This window comes from Danio rerio, chromosome 1 (genome assembly GCF_049306965.1).
Source record: "Danio rerio strain Tuebingen ecotype United States chromosome 1, GRCz12tu, whole genome shotgun sequence".
Classification (NCBI taxonomy): domain Eukaryota; kingdom Metazoa; phylum Chordata; class Actinopteri; order Cypriniformes; family Danionidae; genus Danio; species Danio rerio.
In genome coordinates this window covers 19,424,743-19,447,500 of record NC_133176.1, presented here as the reverse complement: position 1 = coordinate 19,447,500, position 22,758 = coordinate 19,424,743, and the positions used below count along the sequence as shown (strand labels likewise).

The window sequence follows — 22,758 nt, the reverse complement described above, 5'->3', positions numbered from 1 at the left end:
GCACAAAGCAACTGGGAATAAAAGGTCTGATCAATTCGCTAGGATCATCAATCATCATTAAATGTGATCAAGAGTAAGTTTCACATGTTTAAAATGTTTTAAAACTGTGCATGTGTGTAATGAAGTACAACGATTTACTTCAGCTTTACTTCATCAGCACAGCCGCGTGTCAAAACAATTATAAAGGAAGACGTTTCAATCCCGGTTTGTGGACATAAAATCAGGTTTATTTTGTACATTAACAAAACAGATATCCACACAGCAGTGGAGATTAAGCTGTATCCTTTCACGCATGCATGCAAAAACAGTGCAAAGCTAAACACGCGCTCTGTCTGTCTGTGTGTGTATGTCTGCTGCACTGTGTGTGTGCGTGTGTATCTCTGTGTGTGCGCGCACGTGAACTTGGTAACGACATTGTGTGTGACTCATCGATGCAACTGCACAACAAATACTCGGTAACTTGGTAAAGTTCCTACTGTAGTATTTCTCACAAACGCTACGTGAGATCTGCTTCCTTTAAGTCTGTCTATTGTCTGACGCAGCTGAGGGAGGAGATTAAGGCACGCAGAAAGACACGTAGAAACGGTAGGCGGGAAGGACCAGCCTTAAAGGCGCAGTACGACAAAACAACCTCCAGGTGGAAAAATGTATAAAATATAATCTTGTAAAAGGTATAATGAAAAATCTGATGGGTGTTTTGAGGTAAACCTTTACAGGCACATTCTGGAGACGCAAAACACTTATATTAAATCTGAAAAGAGGGTTAACCTAGGTGCCCTTTAAAGTCACCATGAAATTGAAGTTAAAAATGTCATTTTTCCCCTTCCATATTGTGATCTACATTCACTTGAAATGGTCTAGAAAAAAAAGAAGGAAAATCAACACACCAAAAACCTCAAAGAGTTCTTGTTGTGCCTTTCTCTGGACTTCAGGATGGGAGCCTAACAAGTGTATGGCCCAGTTCATAGCAGCCGCTGTAGTGTCATGACCCTGCAAAACGTAGCAGAAATTCTGGAATCGTGCCATTGGAATATAAGATAACATCAAGTCACTGTCGCTACATTAAAAACAGGACACAGTGACCTATGAAAGGCATATAAGACATAAAATAATCATGGCCATTTTGGAGATTGAACTGGCCATTTTAAAGGGCCCAGTAGAGTAGGCTTAATGGATTTCTTTATTTATTAACATTCTATATATTTAATTTTCAACATTGGCACAAATATTTTGATACAAAAATATGCTTTATTTGACAACAGATTTTAACATCATATTTATACCATATATAAATATAGAAGGGGAAAGGTGGAAGGGGGGAGGTGTTAGGGTTCAATTCTTGCTTTCTGTTTCATCCTTTTCACTGTATGCACTGTATTTCATTCATCACTGTATGCAGATTTTTAGGTAACTATTTTTTATTTCAACTGACACCAAACATAGTCAATTAAAAATTAGAAAACATATTCCTGAGTGATGCTAGAGTTTGACCGCATGTATTGCATAGTACAGGGACTTGACAGTGAAACTGAAATTATTGTGGTTTTAGAACACAATAATTCATTAGTATGGTGTAGGGCCTACTTTTGCAGCCAGTTCCATACAGCATCAATTCACCCTGGGAATGATAGATACAAGTCCTGCACAGTGGCCAGAGGGATTTTGAGCCATTGTTCTTGCAGAACAGTGGTCAGGGGGCTCATATCTCAACGCTGCGTATGCACAAAAATTTGCATGCGCCAGATTTCACATTCACGTTTGGATTTACTAACGATGAAATTAACGTGAGAATGTGCGTTGGTCCATGCCAACTTTATGCCTGGCATACGTGCATTTCTTGTGTGTTGTTTGTTTTATTTTCATTGGCGACTCTTAGGAGCAATTGTGTTCAATTGCACACTACAAAGTATTTTTGGCCGTGCAATGCCAGCTGTATGGGACAGGATCATCTGCATGTCTAGCAGGTATTTAAGGTTTCCATACAATGCAGTTGACCAGCCAAACATTAAAGTACAATTTGCTGCGATCGCCGGTTTTCCTAATGTCATCGAAGCGATCTACTGCACGCACATTGCTATAAAGGCGCAATCTAAAGACGAATTTGCATACATGAATTAAAAACACTTCCATTTAATAAATGTGCAAATAATATTTGAGGCTCAAATGGGGAGGAGGCAGGGAGGGGTTTTGCGATCCTGCAAATGCGCTCAGTTTCACGTTAATTTGGATGTACAAAGAGAATATGTGTGGGATTCACGTACGCAGTGTTTCATACATCAGAATTTTTTTAATGCGTACGCACATTTACAGCTTTGTGTGTACGCAATGTTTTAGTATGAAATAAACGCAAGTCTTCATACGTGAGACCCCAGGTCACTACATGATGCTGGTGGTGGAAAATGTTTCCTGACTTGCTCCTCCAAAACACCCTAAAGTGGCTCAATAATATTAATATAATTATAATCTGGTGACTGTGCAGGCCATGGGAGATGTTCAACTTTACTCTCATGTTCATCAAACCACTCTGTCACCAGTCTTGCCGTGTATATTGGTGCATTATCATCCTATACATGGCACCACCTTCAAGATACAACCATTTTGAACCATTGGTTGCACATGCTCCTCCAGAACGGTTTTGTAGTCCTTGGCAGTGATGGGCTTATCTAGCACAAGTATTAGACATTAGAATGCTATGATGTTGCAGCCCAAACCATCAATATCCACCTATTGTTTCAACCTAGGCATGCAACAGTTTGGGTGGTACGCTTCTTTGGGGCTTCTCCACAACATAACTCTCCTGGATGTGGGAAAAACAGTGAAGGTGGACTCACCAGAGAACAATACATGTTTTACATTGTCCACAACCCAAGATTTCTTGTGTTTGATTAAGATTTCCGCTGCTGGCACTATTGAAATAGACGATTGACATTGGCACAAATGACCAAAGGATTGGCTGTAGCTGCCCGGGCCATGCATACTGACCCTGTGGAGCTCCTAATGAACAGTTTTTGTGGAAACAGGAGAGTTAAGGTGCACATTGAGATTTGCAGTGGGTTGGGCAGCTTCCTCTTGAATCCACAGTTACTGCTGTTGGATGTGGTTCATAATTCTATGCTGACATTACCCTGGATACTGTGGCTCCTGATACATCACAAAGACTTTTTGTACTATTAAACTGCTAATTAAACCTTCACATTCTCCTCTTACTAGTGGAATGTGAAATCAATGAAGATTGGCCATCAGGCTGGTCAAATTTAGCCATGAAACCTCCAACACTAAATTGCCAGTGTTTCAGTTTCATTGTCCAAACCCTGTCTTGAATGGAAAACATCAAAGAGAGCTTTAGTTTAGACAAGTTGGTCCAAGAGCTTACATTGTATGAGAGCAGACCTAACATATTTTTAGAGAATCTATTTATTTATTTATTTATTTATTTATTGCTCCCTTTTTTTGTACCCCTCAAAATGAAACCCCACCTATAACAGCTTCTACCTCAAACATAAATGTATCCACTTCTTCCTGGATATCTTTATGGGTTAACATTTTGCCATCCTCGTCTTTTGTTTTCAACAGCATATCTAGGAAAGCCCGCCTTTTCCTCATCCCCTGATCTGATTCGCTGTCGGACTCAACGTAAGATAAGTACTCAGCTCTCTCATTGATCACCTGTGTGATAGAAAAACACATGGCCAATCAGAATAAGGAAATTACTTGAATGAATGTGGACAAGCACATTAAAGACACTCACACTCTCTGTGAAGGAATGGAGGATCTTCAGACTACGGTTATGTTCTCTGCCTTCACCAACATAGTTATACACAAAGTCAGGCCAGTACCAAGGCATCCTCTGCCGCCTGGTGATGATGTCACTCATTCTGCACCAAACAGAAATGCAAATAAAAATAGAATCAAAAGAAATAGACTGTTTAGAATACCAACAAAACTCACATTAAAATGAAAATCCTATCATTATTTACTCACTCTAAGGACTTTACTTTTAATCAGGAATCACCAAACTTGATCCTGGAGGTCCAGTGTCCTGCAGATTTTAGCTCCAACACTAATCAAACACACCTGAACAAGCTAATCAAGGTTTTACTACAGTAGGAATACTTGAAACATCCAGGCAGGTGTGTTGAGGCAAGTTGGAGCTAAACCCTGCAGGGCACCTGTTCTCCAGGTACGAGATTGGTGACCCCTGCTCTAAATCATCTTTGGAATTAAATGAAGATATTCATTCATTCATTTTCCTTCGGCTTAGTCCCTTTTTCAGGGGTCACCACAGCAGAATGAACCGACAACTATTCCAGCATATGTTTTACGCAGCGGATGCCCCTACAGCCACAACCAGTACTGCGAAACACCTGTACACTATGACATTCACACATGCACTCACACACTACTGCCAATTCAGTTTATTCAATTGACTTGTAGCATGAGTTTGGGCTGTGGGGTAAACCAGAGCACCCAGAGTGAACCCACGCCTACACGAGGAGAACATGCAAACTGGCAGGGCTTGAACCAGCAACCATCTTGCTGTCAGGTGACAGTGCTAACCACTGAGCCACCACGCACCCTTAAATGAAGATATTTTTATTGGAATCACTTTATACATCAAAAGATCATATTATAAATATATATGAATTGAGAGGTTTTATCCATTTTGGGACTTCTCTTATGAGTCATACTATTAATTGAACATGTGTTTAGTCTTCACACTGAAACCGTGAACAGCAAATAATATTAGGTGTATTTCAGTTTGGTCCCAGCTCTAGCATGCTTGCTTAACATTCAGACATGGTTCAACTTCTGTTTTTGTTCGCTGACTAATGTTTATAGGTGAATAAAAGCGTGAATTAAATCTGTTCATCATATTGACCTTATTCTAAAATGTGGCAATGCGCCTGTTTTCGCGATTGTCTTAGAACTTCTGATTCAGTCGCCTATGGGAGAAATGACTAGGAATGATAAATGGCAGAAAACGGTCAAACTACTTGCTCTACAAACAAATGTTTGCATGACTATACAGACCAAGTATAATAATATAAGAAGAAAATATCAAATTGCTACACCAAGCAGCGGTTTTTAACGTCAAAAAATGAATGGAAGTGAATTAGACCGGAAGTCTCAAGCCAAAAAGATTCAAATGGCAGCGCCCGCTCGTCGGCTGAGAATAAGGTGAATAAAACAGGTGAGTGCTATCTAACGAGTCTGAAGAGCTTGATTAGCTGGTTCAGGTGTGCCTTGTTAGGGTTAGAGATAAAAGCTTCATGCTTTGTTGTAAATACTATCACTTTGAGATGGCAACACATGATCTACTTTTCTGTTCTGTTCAAGCCTTTAGACTTCAAGTGGCACCAATTCAGATAACTCCAAGTTTACAAGTAGTAATCGCGAGTTCTACAAGGATGTGATCTCAATTTACCATTCTAAATCTCATAAATTATGATAATTTGTTCCACTGTGGCTTGAAAACACTTAAAACTCCACACACAGATTAAGACAGACCTGATAAAAAGTGACTGTCTTTTTAGAAGACTTTTATTAAACTTTGGTTATTATGAATCTTTTTTTATGGCTTTATGAACTTTGGAAGAGTCAAAGCTCTGGGTAAATAGACTTTAAATGCTAGGCCAAAATTTCTTGGATTTGATATCTTCATTTGAGCTCTGAAGATGAACAACATAAGGGTAAGTTAATTTTCCTTTGCTTCAGCTATGACAAGCCCAATTTACAGCACTCTGACAGATGCCGACAAAAGCAGACAAGCACCAGAATACATGTAATTAGTTGTCGGATGTTTCATGACCAGACAAACTGACAAGTGCTTATTCAGAATGTTTAGTTGTCAAATTGAACATGCATGCCTCATTTATCCAACAGTAGACAGTCCTATAAGATTTAGGACACGAAAAAAACATGACTTTGCCTGAATTGCATATCTTGTGCATAAATGTGGACATTTAAGCTTCTTAGTAGAGTTTAATACGTTTGGGCAAGGGTACGTTTGATTTAGTGCTTTTCACAGATCATTAAAGCTTTCCAGAAATCGCTGACAGCTCCGTTAAATAGTTGGATACAAAAAAAAAAAAAGAGAGTGTTTACTTTATATTTATTTCTTTTAATTAATAATACAATCTAGAATTACTTTGAAATATTTCACCCTGGATCAACTCACATAAAGATTCAGTCTTCCATTGTGGCCTTTAGTCCATTCAAACAAACATGACCATGGCATAAAAGCGCATGACTCCGTTAAACACACACAGACATTTGCACATTACAAACTATTATTGATTTGAACTCAAATGTACAACCATACATCTGTTATCCACCCTACATGTCCTGGCCATTTAATGTAAAATAAAACCCACTTACCTGTACACAGTGCGCACATACTCTGAGTCATAGTTGCTCTGTGCATAGATCCTCTTTCCCATGGCAGTTTCTGAAATGTAATTAGTTTATTAATTTGATAGGCTACTTAATACATCTACATTGCAATTTAAATAAAACAAAAGAATGGAATGTAGAATACTTAAATGCACAAGATTGAAGTATTTTGTCATAAAACATACTCCAAAATACAATAATTTTGAATTACAATAATTCAGAATATATTTTTTCCTAAAGGATTAATTTTGTGATCCCTTCACTATACTAAACCATTAAAGAGAGTTCACTAAAATGTAAAACTGTGTCATCATTTACTCCCCCATCCCGTTTCAAACATGTTTGAGTTTCTTTCTTCCGTTAAACGCAAATGAAGATATTTTGAAATTAGCTGGAAACCCGTAACTACTGACTTCTATAGTAGAAAAAAAAACACACTATGGAGGTCAATAGCAACAGGTTTCCAGCTTTCTTCATAAGGATTTTTTAGAGTTCATCAGAATAAATATATACAATGACAAAAGTGGTTTGAAATGTTGAGTATGAGTGAGTAAATTTACATTTTAGTTGAACTAAACATGCAAACAAATTTTTAAAGAAAACCTTTAAACATTACTATAAAATACATTATTATATTATATTATATTATATTATATTATATTATATTATATTATATTATATTATATTATAATAATCACACAAACCACAGATGATGTCAAGGGCACAGAGAGTGATGTGGCTAAAGCAGTTAAATGGGCCCTTTCCGGCTTGCTTCTCTAGTTTCTCTATGAGCACCTCTGCTTGCTCATTCATCACCTCCAGGAACTCAGTTAGTATGGAGAAATGAAATGTTGGAGTCAGCATCTTGCGTCTGCGTCTCCACTTATCCCCAGTACTAACCAAAGGAAAAATAAAAATGAATGTATTTCCTATGTTTGACCTGTAGTTCTGCGGCAAGCAAATGAACAACCCAAATAATGCAACCCTGGCTCATTAGAAATGCATGGTTCAGCTGTCTTTTTTGCGAAACCACAAACACTTGAACACACATTTGACTGCAGCTTGGCCATACAGCCTGCTTTTCTGGCATGATCAGATTTCTTAGTATAGTGGCTCATTTTTGTATGATGTTGTGTTTTGATGGGGAGTGCTCTGGCTCAAGTCCAGTGAAGCTCAGTTCCATATAAAGAGATCAAGCAATGTAAAATAAAGCTGAATGTGGTCAAAGTGTGAATGTTTGCTTTTGAAAACACTAAGGGTTGGGTTTACGAAAGCATTTATGTCAGTGGTTTACTATGTGAGCTGTACAACAAGCCCTGCCTTCATGTGAGCATGTACAAGAACATGTATTTGACATGTACCGTAAGTAAAATGATTTGAGATTCACACAAAAAAATGTAGACAGCACCCTCTAGTGGATTTGTCTGCTGAAATGTGCAACAAAGTGTACATGGAGCAGCATTTTATGTTGAGCAAAAAATGTTGGCTGAGGTACATTTTCCATTGAGCCTGGTTAAAATTACAAGTTTCATCTTGAGTTTGCATTTAATTGTAAATCAATATTATTTATGGATATTTGAAAATAACTTGCAAAGTCATAACAATAGAATTAAAAATGTAAACAGTGTCCTCTAGTGGATTTGTCATCTGAAATGTGCAACAGAATGTAACTAGAGCAACATATTTTATGTTTCACTAAAATGAAGGCTGTGGTAAAATTTACAAAGATCCTGACTGAAATATTATGTTTTCATTTGAGTTTACATGAAATTATAAATGTGTATTCTTTATAGATATTTGCAAATAACATGCAAGGTCATAATAATATATGTCTATCATTTTATTAAGAGTAGAAATTATTTGTATTAAGTAAAGAGCTTACCTTGTGAGTAGTCCTGTTCCTAGCCAGGGGTGCAGAAATTGGTATGCATAGGCCTTGTCAATGTGAACAGGATTATTTAGGACTGTCTGTATACGTAGTAGGATTTGCCAAAAGCAATATATAAAAAAAGAAAAAAATAAACCATCAAAGCTTGTAAAATTGCCTTTGTATAAATGAGTGTTACGACTTGGTTAATGCAAAAGCCTATAGAGATGTTCTTGTCATGTAAATTAAAACTGAACACATAAAAAGCTTTCTGTTTTTAAACATTTAAAATCTATTTTCCAGTAATGACTGCTGAAATTAACTAAAATGATGGCTCCTCTGACAAGACACACTTTTTTCCCCTTAACTGTTACTAACTGTTAACTAACTAGTTAACTAGTTTTGATCTGATTAATTGTGTTTTCTGATTATATTAATAGTGAATCCTGCATGATTTGCACTTATACTTGGACTTTAATACTGTATTCTCTTTGAATATATTCTCTATTCTTTCATATGATTCTTATACAGTATGTTTATTAGTTTTTATAAAGATAACATGCATAAAATACACTATCATTTTCTTTTACATAATGCAGTCATCAAATTTGTGGTGCCTATAAATAAGCTTGTTACCAAGGTTATCTTTATCTTCAAACATTCTCTTATGAAATGCACTAGGTCAAAGATCCTAAACATAACAGAGGAGTGTTTGTGTCCTTTTGTCTTCTGTAAGGGCAAGTGAACGATACCTCAACTGTCTCAGCATGAAATAAGATGAGAAATGGAATGGGTCCAATCCATATTTTGAGTAGTGGAGAATTCTGGAATTCAGTTGTGTATCCAACCAACTGGAGAAAGAAATCTGAAATATTTACAATTACAATTTCTATTACAAAGACTATAAAAAGTTCTTGGAAGTTCTATTTTTATAGGGTTTACTGCACTGAATAAAACAACATATTGGATTTACTGAATTGTTTAAGGTTGCAAAGGATTTATACAGGCTGACTTTAAACAAACAAGTTAAATTGAACATTACTAAATTAAATTAGTTTGTCTAAATTCAGCCCATATAAATTGTCTGCAACAATGACCGTAAAAACATTTAGCAAATCTAATGAATATTTTTATAACTTTTTTGTGTGTGCTTGATTAGAATTGCATTTTTATTATCATTTTATCTTACCTTATTATCATGGATTAGTTTGTATTTTACATATGTTAACCAATGACGACAAAATGTTTTTGAGTTGCTGAGAAAAAAAAGAAATTGACACATAAGCTCCTCTCACCTCCGTTCGATTTAAACTGCAGCGCGTTCCCGATAAACGGAAATGTGTTTCCAATGCCCGGGATGGGCTTCAGCTCTTTCCATTTGTGCAGATAGCTTTTCAGCAGCTGGTAGGTGATATATGCAAAGCAAATAACACAAACTGATGCAGCCACAAACCCATAAGTATACACGCCGACAAACGCGACCATATTGTCAGCGAGTTGTCTGTGTCTGTGTGACCTCTCCAGTGTTTTAATCTATAGTGTACTGGACTTTGGATCATCCAGGCAAAAATTCCTCCTGCTACTACAGAAACATTCACAAGATTTCTGAAATGGAAAACTAAAAATGGGTGTATGTAAAAAGCTCATCTCTGCACGTTTCTCAGTTTCTTTAGTTAACTGTTTCTTCAGCAAAGAACAAAATGTTTGTAAAGTAAACCCTCAGTCCAGTCCTCTATCACCTTCAAGTGCTTAGGCTTAAGCAATTGAATATGTCTCCTCTTCCAAGTCTATCTATTTATCCATCTATCCATCCATCCATCCATGTTGTAAAGGACATTTTTTTTCTAGTTTGCCAGAAAATGATAAAAACTTCAGTCATTCTGTAGTGCCTGAGAAAGGGACCATGTGCATAAAAGTTCATAGAGAGTATTTTTTTTTTTTATGTTGAATTAAAACTTTAAAATTGTTTAAACAAAAAAAATTTTTAATTTAAATATTTGTGACATTTGGTTATTTTTTATAGGCTATGCTTTATTATAAATCTTATAATTTTCTCCATTTCAAACCAAAGTCTCCATTACTTGTCCCATACATGTTGTTAGGTAGTTTCTTGTATCCGATATATGTGACTTGATCTGATCTGACAATATTGCATTATATCCTACAACATAATAATCATACTACATTTAGCTTATATAATAGCCCATTGATTGCACTTGCCGGTTCTGGTAGAAGTAAATTTGAGCATCTTGCCAAAAATGAATATGTTGGAATAATGCCAGGGACAGGTTTTAGTTCTCTCCATTTATGAATATAATCTTTCAATGTGTTGTTAATGTCAGCACAAAATAAATTGACACAACAATCATGTTCATATAATAGATCGGCAAGTTCCATTTCCATTTTTATTTTAGACCTGTGTAGTGTTTTTTTAGAGGAGCTCCTCATCTGTTTGCCAAGAGATTAGCTAAGATTTTCAATTACAATTATTATTTTATTCTGCACATTCATTTCATCACAATCTTCCTTAAAAAGGTTCCTTGTAAAATACTGACACATTACAGTCAATATAATATTTAGGCCTATAATACATCACAAGCAAGATAAGGGCTCATTATCATACATGGCAATATCTCAGTCATTACAAGATTGTGTTTAATAGTTGATAGCAATATGATAAATGTACATTTTTTACACATGGTGATTTTATTTCTTTTTAAAATCACTCTTAAAGCTTGAAAACCACTGCTCTACAGCATGTGTTTATAATAAATTGTTTGTATGATTCTTGGATGGTAAGAAATATTCCGTGAACTAAGGAAGGCAGAGTGGATTTAATTTTAAGAACGACCACTGGGTGGCTGCCTTGTACAATTTAACTGGTTAATATTCTAACATAGGTAAACTGCATTCTTAGTGCCTACATTGACACGGTTTAGCATAAATACTGCATGGTTTAAATAACAGACTTGAGTACTCCACTTGATTTTTGTCTGGGAAACAAAAATAGTTCCTTGAAAATTTTAATGGAATAATAAATATATACTGTACAATGCTGCTGGAAAGTTTGTGAACTCCTTGCAGAATTGAAGAAAATGTGAAAAAAAAAACATAAAGAACAACCACTTTTAAACAGGATGAAGATGAGCACATTTTTCTTCTTGTTCTTCTGCCCTTTGGAGGCAACAGAATTTTTCCCAGAAAACAAATGAAGTACAATATACTGTACCTTGATCCCTGAATTCCAAAAGTTTCAACAACCATTCATTCATTTTCTGTTTGGCTTAGTCCCTTTATTAATCTGGGGTTGCCACAGTGGAATGAACCGCCAACTTATCCAGTTTTACGCAGCTGATGCTCTTCCAGCTGCAACCTCCACTACAGACAATTTAGCCAAGTCAATTCACCTGTACTGCATGTCTTTGGAGTTGTGGGAGAAAGCACCCGGAGGAAACCCATGCCAACATAGAGAGAACACATAAAAGCCAACTGACCCAGCCGAGACTCGAACCAGCGACCTTCTTGCTGTGAGGCAAACATGCTACTCACTGCGCCACCATGCAGCCTTTCAACAACCAATGGTTCACAAAACTTTGCAGGCAGATATTTAAAAAAAAAACTTTTGTCTGCACTAGTGTCTTGTTTGAATTTCCAATGAGATTATGCAATTGTGATGACAAAAGAAAATAAAGTAGTGAAACTTTCAGTATCATGGGAGTCATGGGAGCAATTTGATTAATTTGACAGTTTTAATTAGACACTACTTATTGAAAAAAAAAAATTCTAGTTGACCTTGTTTGTAGAGGCTAATGCTGAGCGGAGTTTCTGATGAAATGCTGGGATGCGTTCCTTGTGTAAAGGCCAGTAGAGGACACATTTAGGCTTCAACATGCCACGACGAAGATGAAGAGAGCGATTCAGGTTGTAATCAGTTACATCTTCCAAGAAAATCAGGATCAGTGAGTCGCGGTTATCCTCCATTACATGATGAAGTGCATGATGGGCTTTGAATCTGCAGAGTTGAGAGAGGAAAACATTGACACTTCTGAACTTTTGAATTTTCAAAAATACCTGTGCATTGTAACTTGAAACAGGGAAAACATGGTTAAAATGTTTTATTTTTATTTTGAGTATCCAAAACTACACCTTTAAGAACTGAAAAGGATCAGCAAATTGCATTTGATTTAATGGTGACTAAATATACATTTAACTATGCCTTTTAAATTTGTTTTATTGTTTAAATAATTAAGATCATTTTACTTACTGCCTACACCATGGATCCTTTAGTAGCATTTCTGTTATAACAAAAATGATCTTCCTGGAGTATACCATGTTATCAACAATTGTCTCAAGACGAGAATGTCCAGGTGTAGAATCTCTCTGTTCATAGAAAAAATTTAAATCTTTGTCCTCCAGAGAGAGCAAGCTTCGTTCCACCCATGATTTATCTTCACCTGCGTGGATGATATAGGCATCAAATTGAAATCTACCTTCAGTAACTTTTGCATCCTTCAGCGACCCTAACATACGGTTTACCATTATATTCCAGTAGAACTGAATTCTCCATCCCTGGAAGTGTACCAGGAAGGATATAAACAACAACATTAACACTGCCGTACTACTCAAAATGTACAGCGCCTTAAAAGGTGTCATGTCCTTGCAGGACAAAGGATCAAAGTTCATTACAGAGTGATTAAAGTAGGCATTGGGGGTATTGCAGATATAACTTTGAGGAAATCCTGGAACGCTGGTGTTGGTGGAGTTCAGCCATTCAGAGAACCACAGGATGCTCTCACAGGTGCAGTCAAATGGGTTGTGGTCCATGTTAAGTTCTTTCAGTTTGGACAGTGGCACACCAAACGTAGCCCTTTGGACAGATGTTATAAGGTTCTTTTGAAGATGCAAATATTTTAAAGAGTTTAGGTCATCAAAAACAGAGGCATGCAACTGATCCAAGAGATTGCCACGAAGACTTAGTTCATGCAACTCAGAGAAGCCACGAAAAGCATTAGGTGGAATCTCATCGATGCCATTGTAATCCAGATTCAGATACGACAGATTTGTAGCATCCTTCAGAAACAGCACCGGACCACCAGGGTTTGCCATTTTCCACAATCTAGCTAAGTTGTTGTGCTGCATTTTCACCACTTTTAGATTATACAGACCTTCCAACAAGTCAGCATTTATGTTTGCAATATTATTATTACTGAGATCTAGGATTGTGAGGTTGACAAGTGGCCTGAAAGGAGATGGTTCCATATCTAGAGTCCCTTTTAAAGCACGACCTAGCTTTAGGGTCCTCAATGTAGAGACATGAACGAATGATGCATTGGTGAGGGAAATACTTTGCTGGTTTATAGACATGTCAATCTCTTTAATGTTAGAGAGGCCCTTGAACTCATTCCCTTGTAACTGCTGATTGATAAAATTGCGACTCATTAGTAGGTTGCTGAGATTTCCTAAACTTGAGAAGGCACCAGGCTCCAACTTGTTGATGCCCATGCCTGTAAGATTAAGAGTCTGAAGGAGTGGAGATTCTTGCAGACCAGCAAAGGTTTTATTTGTGACTGTCTTTATCCCTGTGATGCTCCAACTCAAATCCAATGTCTTCAGGTTCCGAAGGCCAGAAAAGATTTGTTCAGTTAACTCTCGGAAGGCAGTATTTGCCATACACAAATATTCCAACTGGACTAGATGTTGGAAGGAAAAGTCATCGATAACAGGTAAAGATGCATGACTCTTAATTAGGGCTTTCCGCAGGTTGAGCTGCCTTAGGTTTCCTAGTCCACTGAATGAGTCATTAGTTAGGTGTCTAATTGTGTTATGCTCCAGAGACAAAAATTCCAGTTGGGGCAACCACTGAAAGGCACCATCTACAATCTTTGAAATTCTGTTTTCACTAAGGTCTAGAACTGTGATCTTGGTCTTCTCTAGACCTTGGAAAGTTGTGTTTGACAGTGTCACCTGTTCAGTGCTCTTAAGAGAAAGGTTTCGCAAGGCTGTGTTAGCAAGTTCTTCAAAAAGACTGGTGGTAAACTGAGAGGTGAGCTTGCTGCTATCCAACACCAAGTCAGACAGTGTATCGATAGCCTTGAAACACCCATTCTCCACCTGTGTTCCCAAAACAAGTAAAAAAAACAAGACAGAATTGGAGTAGGAATGGTAAAGCTAGAAAGGTTTCAAGAAAATTCCACTTGAGTTTTACATGAAAATGTCTTGATTACAACTGTTTACATAATCAAGATGCAGAGATTTAACATTTGATAGTGTATAATTATTCTAATATATGAAAGACTAACCATGTGTCCATTTAACCTCTCTCATATCAAACAAACTACAGTCTCAGTATTGTGCATGCTTTTATTGTATTGATATATTTTAATGTCATACCAGCATTCAAGTTGCCATTGGGTTTTCAGGTAATGTCGGTTATCAATACAAAAGTTATTCAATGTTATTACATCATTAGAGCAAAGTCCAATTGTCTGGTTAGCAAATTGTCGGGTTTCTAGCAGTTTTCCAAAGTAAGTAAACACTAACTTTGACAACACTGACTCTTATGTGAAATCAGTGAAAGCAGCTTGACGTGACACATTCGGTTCCTCTTACCTTTTTAAGAATCAGAGATGAGAGAATCAGAACCCGAAATGAAGAAGAATTACTGAGAAATGAGAAGTCATTCTTTTGCAGTATGTTAATGTTATTTCCAGAGAGAACCAGGGTCACCAGGTTTGGCAGCTGAGGTTCTGTTCCCAGTTTAGCAGATGTCAGTTTGTTTCGAGATACATCCAACCATGTTAAATTCTATGAAGGAAGAACATGTTAATAAAGCATATTTATCTGTAAGACCATAACACACTTGAAAAAGTAATTATTGGTGTAAGAACCTAGAGATGGGCTTATCAATGTTGATCAGACTATTAATATTATTCTTAAATATTAAGAAAAAATCCTTAAACATCCTTAAATATTAAGAAAAAAACATTCATTAGAATGGCACACCATATTCACACATTCAGTTGCATATAAAATTGTTATCAGTCAGGTTGCACATATAACTATGCAAATATTAGTGCTAGATAACCATATTCCAGCTGAGCCTAAATGACTATAAACATAGTTAGTAAATGATAAAACAAGCACTTAAAAAAAACTAAACTTTCTAATGCATTTATCTATATTTTTCTTGTGTGCTAGACAATGTATCTACAATGTAAAAACATACCTTTAAGAGAGAGAATGGCTCCCCTTGTAGCTTCAGCTTATTGTCAGACAGGTCAAGTTGTGTCAAATGAAAACAGTTTTTCAGGTCTTTCTCGCTTATCAAATACACTTGATTGTGTTGCACATTAAGAAATTGCAGGTGCGGCAGAGAAAGACAGAGATCCTTTTCTATGCCAGCTAAAGAGTTGTAGCTCGCATCTATATTCACCAGATTTGTGTACATGTGTAGAGAAGACAGAGTTTTAAGTCTGTTGTGAGATACATCCAGTGTGGTAATATTTGTAGGTAAGTCCGTTGGAATTGCATCCAGATTCATATGACTACAGTCTGCTTTGGCATTCTTAATCATGCAAGCTGACTTGCGTGCATTTGTAGTGCCTGCACAGTGGGCACTAAAACAAGCGTAGAACAAGGGCAATAATATGAGTTTCATTAGATCCATATTTTCCTTCCTTTCAAAGTTTTTTCCCCTCTAAGTCAATCTGTAAAAAGCATAACTTTATTGTTGACATACAGTACACAGGCTTAAAGATTGATAGAAAAATATACAATAAAATCATAAAATATAAATAAAGACCAGAGCCTCCTGTCACATGGGGAAGTCATAAGATACTCACTCAAGTTCTTTTCAGTTTGATTTTAGTTGGTTAGAATTCTGCTCTATAATTTATGCCTAATATTTTTAAATATTTTATTAATTAACTAATAATTTAACGAGTTATTTTAGTACATCAGGTAAAAAAATGCAAATGCTGCAATATAAAATATATGAAAGTAATTTTAACCTAATGTTAGTCAAAATAAATGATTGTTGTTTAAATTTTTGCAGTATCTGCAGTTATAATTTGCTTTTAACCTACATGAGAAGTACTACAGTATTTTATAGTATTATAGTGATTTTAAGATAGTAAATTATTATAGTAATTCTACTATAGTTGTTCTGTTAAGACAACAACTTTTGTAATATTAAAAAAAAAATGACCAAAATGCTAAGTTTTCTACAATTAGGTAGATATACTACAATACATTACAGTTTACTATAGTAAAAACTGAATAGTACTGCATTTTATATTACATTTTATCAGTTCATAGTTAAAACTGCATGTAGAATACCTTCCTTTAACAAAGTGTTGTAAACAATTTTTAGTATAATGCACTTTACTACACTGGTTTAAACCACTAATATTTACTATTTAAATACTGTTTGTCTGTTCTATAAACATTATGTATATAGTTCTATATTTAAACTTTCATATATAAAGTGAGTTATGAGAGAACTAGCCATTGTCTCATTGTCATATTAAGAAATATTCGACAGTGCATCTGAAGAAAACTATATCCTAATTGTTTCTTTACTACTTACAAAACTGCTAACATGATATTTTAACAATAGGCTAATGCAGCATGCTATCGTTTATCACTGACTTACTTGATAGGTGACGATCTACTTTCCCAGGTTCAGCTCAGATGTCTGGTTGTGGTTCAATATGGTATGGCAACTCAGACCTCTTTTTTGAAACCAAATAAACTTCACGTGTTAGGAGAAAATAACCTTTACAAAAGGAACAATTCCTCTTTCTTAAGAAGTGAAACAAACAGAGAGGCGGAGCTATCACGTAGTCCTACAGTAGATATCAAATATCATCACTCAGATTGGACAGTTCGGGTCACATTGTTATACATTATACAGATTTTCCAATATTATGCATTGTTTTAATATTATATATTAACGCAAATATAACCATATTGCAAAATCCTTAATGCAATTATCTGACATTTTCCTCTCAGCAAATATTATCCTAAAACGACTTCCTCAAATTATAAAATTCATTTTTCATATTACTTCTGCTATTTCTAATAAAGTTTTTCCCTTCAATAATTTGTCTTTAACAAAGAGGAAAGAAAGGAACTGAAGAAAATGAAAGGGATTTCCCCTTTTTGCTAGGCTTCTCACACGCAGATTAGGCTTTGTGTCTTCTATGATATATTTTATAGTTTTAATTACAATATAAATTTATAAATAATATAAAAATACAACTACTTTAATTTTTTCTCAAAATTATAGATTTATTTAAATCTTCTAAAAATCTTTCAAACACCTTCAAGATTATTCAATCAAATAAGCCGTCCAGCTGATGGCGCCAGAGATTTTAAAATGAAAAAAAAAAAAAAAAATACATTTTAGGCCCTATAATTTAATGCCCAAACAATCCATGTTCTTAAATACGAAAACCTAAATATCTTTACATTTTGGGTAGTTGTAAAGTATCTTTATATGCACATTGATTGTGCACAACATGCAACTTGCACATGTTTTTTTTATTATTATTACTTTTAATCAGACCAGAGGGTTTTTTTTGTTAAAGAGCCCTTATTATTTTGTAAAACTCTTTATTACTGGGTCAAATGGGCCACATATGGGGAAGCCCACATTAATATGTGGCCCCAGTATGGGTTTCTCCATGGTTTCCAAATCAGCCTCATCAAATTAGCCCATATGAATCTCCCATATAATCTGACTTGGTTTAACGTGGGGTCCAACTGGACAACATGCATAAGGACCATATTAGTAAGTTACCATCAAGTAACCTCTAACCAGCTTTCTCAAATAGTGGTTGACAGATCAGCTGTGCAAACAGAATATCTATTGGAACTTTTTTTTTTTTTCTTAAATGTTCACCATAAATTTTCAATTGGACTGTTTGCTGTTCATGTCCTGAAGAAAAGCTGTAACATTGTGCTCATTATCATCCTGAAAAACTAAATAATCACCAAAAAAAAAAAATAATAATAATTTATTGCTTTTCTCCTACACAGAAAAAAAATGTTCATTGCATTTATTAAATAGTTTTAAGGTAAGTGGATTTTAACAATTTATATAGGCTGAATTTAAACAAACAAATTAAATTTAGTCATGCTTAACTTAATTTCTTTGTTTAAATTCAGCCTATATAAATTGTTTGCAACAGTTTGCATTGAACAATGAACAATGTAGTCCTTTTTTACCCTGGGTGATTGCCCATATTGCCCATGCCTATATCCGCCAATGAGTACCATTATGCACATGGGCAGACTTAACCGACAAGCAAGGTAAACAGCCGCTTAGAGCCCTGGGAAATCAGGGGGCTCTCGACCATTGCCAAGAATTGCCTAAATTAATCATATAGCTCATTTATAAATGTTCTATCTTATGTCTGTCTATAACCATTGAAATTTTAACTATTCTTTTCAAAACCAGGGGCCCTCATAAATAGTGGAACATTTATTACGTACTGTACATACAAATATTAAAATCTAATCACAAATAATCACTTATTGTACATATAGTTAGTATGTATATATATATATATATATATATATATATATATATATATAAAGAGAGAGAGAGAGAGAGAGAGAGAGAGAGAGAATGTTTCGTGTTTCAAAACTAGCATGGGCCCCATACCTGGAATTGCTTAGCACCCCCAAATCATGTCCGGCCCTGATTATGCACATTGGCTCTTGTTTTTGCCATTTGTTTTTGTTGTAAGTTTTCTGTCCTGACCTATAATCTTTCCATTTTTGTTTTGCCAACATCTTTTGCTGATTTTGCATTTGGACTTCCTTCTTGAAGGAGTGTTATTATCCTTTCCATTGTTTCAACAGACAGTTCTCTTGTTAAGGCCATGTTTCCTTTTTAATTAGCCAAGTTCAACAGCTCAATGACGTGTTTAATCACTCTCTTTTAACTGCTGACTAATTAGCATCATTAAATATGTACTGTCAGAATTTGGTTTAAATTACAAGCCAATTCCATATTTTTTCCTCAATTCTTAATGATTTAAAATCTTTTTTTTTCTTTTAATATGAAGTATATATTAAATCAAAACATGTATTTATTTGAGTCATAATACAAACCCATTCGCTTCATTTGATTTGCTTAGTAACAGAAGGAAGGTTAAAAAAAAAACGAGTGATTTAAATGTTGATTTTAATTAGTCATTTAATTTTTGAGATTCCTTAATTGTTGCCAGGGTTTGTACATTACTTCTCATTATGAATAATAAAGCATATCATTTCTGATTAAAACAAATTGTTTATGTATTTTTTTATTCATTTTGATCAATTCACGTCTCAATATTTTAGTTCATAAGGCTTCGACCACACGCTTGTCATAGTTCAGTGAAGACAGCTGTTCTGAGAAGTAAGTGTACTGTATATGGGGTTCACAAGCATTTGGATTCAGATGTGTGTTGTTACCTAGCAACTGCAGCAGGAAGGGCACCTGGAATCTGATGACTCACTGACAAACCGCAGGTTAGCGCTCTCTGCATCAGTATGTGCTTAAACAGCTCTTGGCCATGAGACAGCAGACCTTTCAGGATGTTTATTTCAACAGCATTCGTTAAGAACAGACAAAGTGATAAATAGATGTGAGGTTCACCAGATTTGCACTGGCAATGACTTTAAATAAACTCTCTATGTTCAATGCTCTTTTTTTAATTTCAGACGAATCAATGTAACCTTTTTCATTCATTGCATACAAGTCTTCATGCTGTAGTGGCTGAACAATGTTGGGCATGTATTTATTTTTGTCCCTCGATAGTAAGCAATTATTCACTTCACATAAGTGATCAATATTCTGTATGTGTATGTGTGTGTGTGTGTGTGATGCTGGCCAACCTGTCTCTGTTTCGCTGACACGGTTGATAGTAACATGCAGCTATTCTCACAGATAGTTACTGCAGGCAATCCATCACTTCAGGCATCCACCCAGACTCTAATGTACGCTCTATGATTCTGAAAGCAGCACATACGGCCTGAACCATTAGAAACTTTGCATAATTTATGGAGTGTATAAATTTGCATGTTGTGGAAGATCAGTTATCAGTTTCTGGCTGCACAGATCAGAGCTTATATCGTCACATGTAAGAGCTTCTAAGGCAGGAATAAAGAGGTGGACCTTGTGTTTGACAAAAGCTATTTGTTTATATGACTGACAAGGCTATTTGTACATGACTTTATGTACATCATCAGTAAAAGCTACGGTAGACAATACATTAATAAGAACAATAGATCTCACTAATAGGTCTTCGTTTTTGTGCTTTCAGTTGCATAGCTTATACTTTCCAACTCCGTTGTTTCAAAACACACTTTAATAATGATGTTCTCTTCTCCAATTGTTGGTTTTGATAAACACTGCGCTTGTTGTCGTTGTCGACTATAATATTGTTTGTTACCTCAAAGTTCCTAGTGACAGTTTGAATGCAACCACAAAAACCAGGGCTCCCTTTTGCTGAATTTTCCTGATAGCTGATAGAATCATCACTACCCTTTCTCCATGTTAGTAGCTGCCTTCTACACATACAGATAAAGAATTAATTATCAGCCCTCCTGAATTATTAGCCCCACTGTATTTTTTTCAACATATTTACAAACACACCATTTTTAATAACTAATGTCTAATAAATGATCTCTTTTTGATGATTTATTTTATCTTTGCCATGTTGAATGTACATAATATTTTACTAGATTTTTATAGATACTATTATTCAGCTTAAAGTAACATTTAAAGACTTAACTAGGTTAATTAGGTTAACTATGCAAGTTAGAGTAATTAGGCAAATCCATTATATAATGATGGTTCTTTCTGTAGTCAGTATGGCGGTGTGAAACGTGCAGCAGACATGTAAAATGTGAATTTATGCATTGTGTCATATCATTCAGCTCTTGCTGTGATTTTTCGAGATTGCATGGATAAAAAAAATAAATTAACCCATCCGGTGTAATTAAACTCTATATTTTCATCCACAATTGTCCCACAAAATATAACTCTAAATACATTTCTGTTGGTCCCTTCTGCTGTGTATAATTACAATTTAGCTTATTTAATCCACAACCCCGGAGTGGGTATGGACAGGTCACTCACTCATTCCTAACATGAACCTCTCCAGTTGAATTATTATTTACTCAGTTTGCTCAATTATTTTTGATATTTTAAACATGAGCTCATTAATTTTCAGGACCCTTCCAAATAAGGTAAGGTAAACAGAACTTTCCACCCAAGGGCAGATTTCTGGGGTTCTAGGGGCCTGTAAAACCATTTCTGGGCATTTTGTGTGCGCTTACCTAAGCCACATTAACTTCTATCTATGTCAGAGTAATTAAAAATGTGATCAATTAATTGTATGGTGTCTTTTTAACATTTATTAAACGTTTGGCCTAAACACCCTTTAACCTGCATACTGTATGTACCTATTCAACTCATGCATAATTAAAATTATAACATGATGATACACTTGCTTTCAATGCCTCCTCTGAAAAGAACTCCCCTTTTATTTCCCTTTCCTCTCAACAATCTCTTTCAGTTAGTAATTCCCAATGGATCTTTCATAGATCATAACAGAAAGTTGTGACCTTTGATTGACCTTGATGTGATGCCAATTCTTTATGTACAGGTATTTCTGTATACACAATGCAAACCTGGATGTGGTGGTAACCTATCTACCACTGTTATACATTGTTTATGAAAGGATCTTTGGGTGAAAAAAGTGGTCATTCTGTTGCACTGTTGTAAAAACTTAACATAAAAACTTGAAGTTATTGTTTCAATGACAGCATCCCTTCATCTCTATTACTTTTCTCTTCCTAGAGGAAGCAGTAGAACAAGAAAATCAAACAAGAACACAATTGAAAAGGTCTTTATGTTGTCAGCAGTCTAGTGTCTCTCTGATTTGCTCTGCTGGCATTTATTGGTATAGAGATTTGCACTGTGGCCTTTACAGACTTAATGATACAGGTGAAAAATTCTCCTGCTTGAAGAGAGAAGAAACCAGAGGCTTAGAGAAAATTGATGGACAATTAAGCAAGAGAGAAAGGAAAGCGAGAGAGTGAGAGCAAACCTTGCAGAAATCAGCAGTGCACTGAAGTCAGCAATGGAGAGGAAGACAGAGAGAGCTGTTGTGGGAAAAGATTACAATCACATTCACAGGCTGGACTCTACTTGTGGAGAAATGCATATTTGGATACAGTAGGACATTTCTTGTCTCAGTGCATGTCTAAGTTTACTCATGTAGATGGACTGCTGAAACCACAGGGACTGCTGAAAGATGGCGAGAGAGCTATAGTAGATCTGCCACAGCATATTTACAGCAATCTGACAGTCTGAACTTCACATATACGCACCAACAATATACACCCTTTCTGGACTAGGATTGTGCTGAAACTCTCGAGAAGGTAAGAGGCTTTATTTGATGTGTGTGGTGTGCAGGGGCGTAGCAACTGGGGGGACGAAT

At 35.7% G+C, this 22,758-nt stretch overlaps 3 protein-coding genes across 6 annotated transcripts in view; 1 reads left to right on the top strand and 2 right to left on the bottom strand.

Annotated features, from left to right (window-relative positions):
- cyp4v2a (cytochrome P450, family 4, subfamily V, member 2a) overlaps positions 1-9,772 on the bottom strand; it is a 12,363-nt gene extending 2,591 nt beyond the window's left edge. The window contains 8 exon segments of the mRNA NM_001077602.1: positions 888-990; positions 3,493-3,666; positions 3,749-3,875; positions 6,379-6,448; positions 7,098-7,288; positions 8,276-8,361; positions 9,013-9,125; positions 9,556-9,772. Of these exon segments, the coding sequence (NP_001071070.1) occupies positions 888-990; positions 3,493-3,666; positions 3,749-3,875; positions 6,379-6,448; positions 7,098-7,288; positions 8,276-8,361; positions 9,013-9,125; positions 9,556-9,745 (1,054 nt within the window). The 5' untranslated portion in view covers positions 9,746-9,772.
- Positions 9,773-11,879: 2,107 nt separating this feature from the next.
- Positions 11,880-17,115, bottom strand: tlr3 (toll-like receptor 3; the record flags this gene model as incomplete). The annotated part of the gene is given in 5 exon segments (NM_001013269.3): positions 11,880-12,272; positions 12,525-14,371; positions 14,870-15,064; positions 15,486-15,966; positions 16,914-17,115. Coding segments are annotated over 4 exon segments (2,712 nt in total). The 5' UTR covers positions 15,927-15,966; positions 16,914-17,115.
- Positions 17,116-22,149: 5,034 nt separating this feature from the next.
- Positions 22,150-22,758, top strand: part of sorbs2a (sorbin and SH3 domain containing 2a) — a 140,342-nt gene continuing 139,733 nt past the window's right edge. For 2 of the 4 annotated variants that reach the window (XM_073949859.1, XM_073949830.1), the window contains exon 1: positions 22,150-22,699. The gene's annotated coding sequence lies outside the window, so the exon portion shown is untranslated. The remainder of the gene's footprint in view (positions 22,700-22,758) is intronic. The other 2 variants (XM_073949946.1, XM_073949767.1) reach the window with 1 other exon arrangement.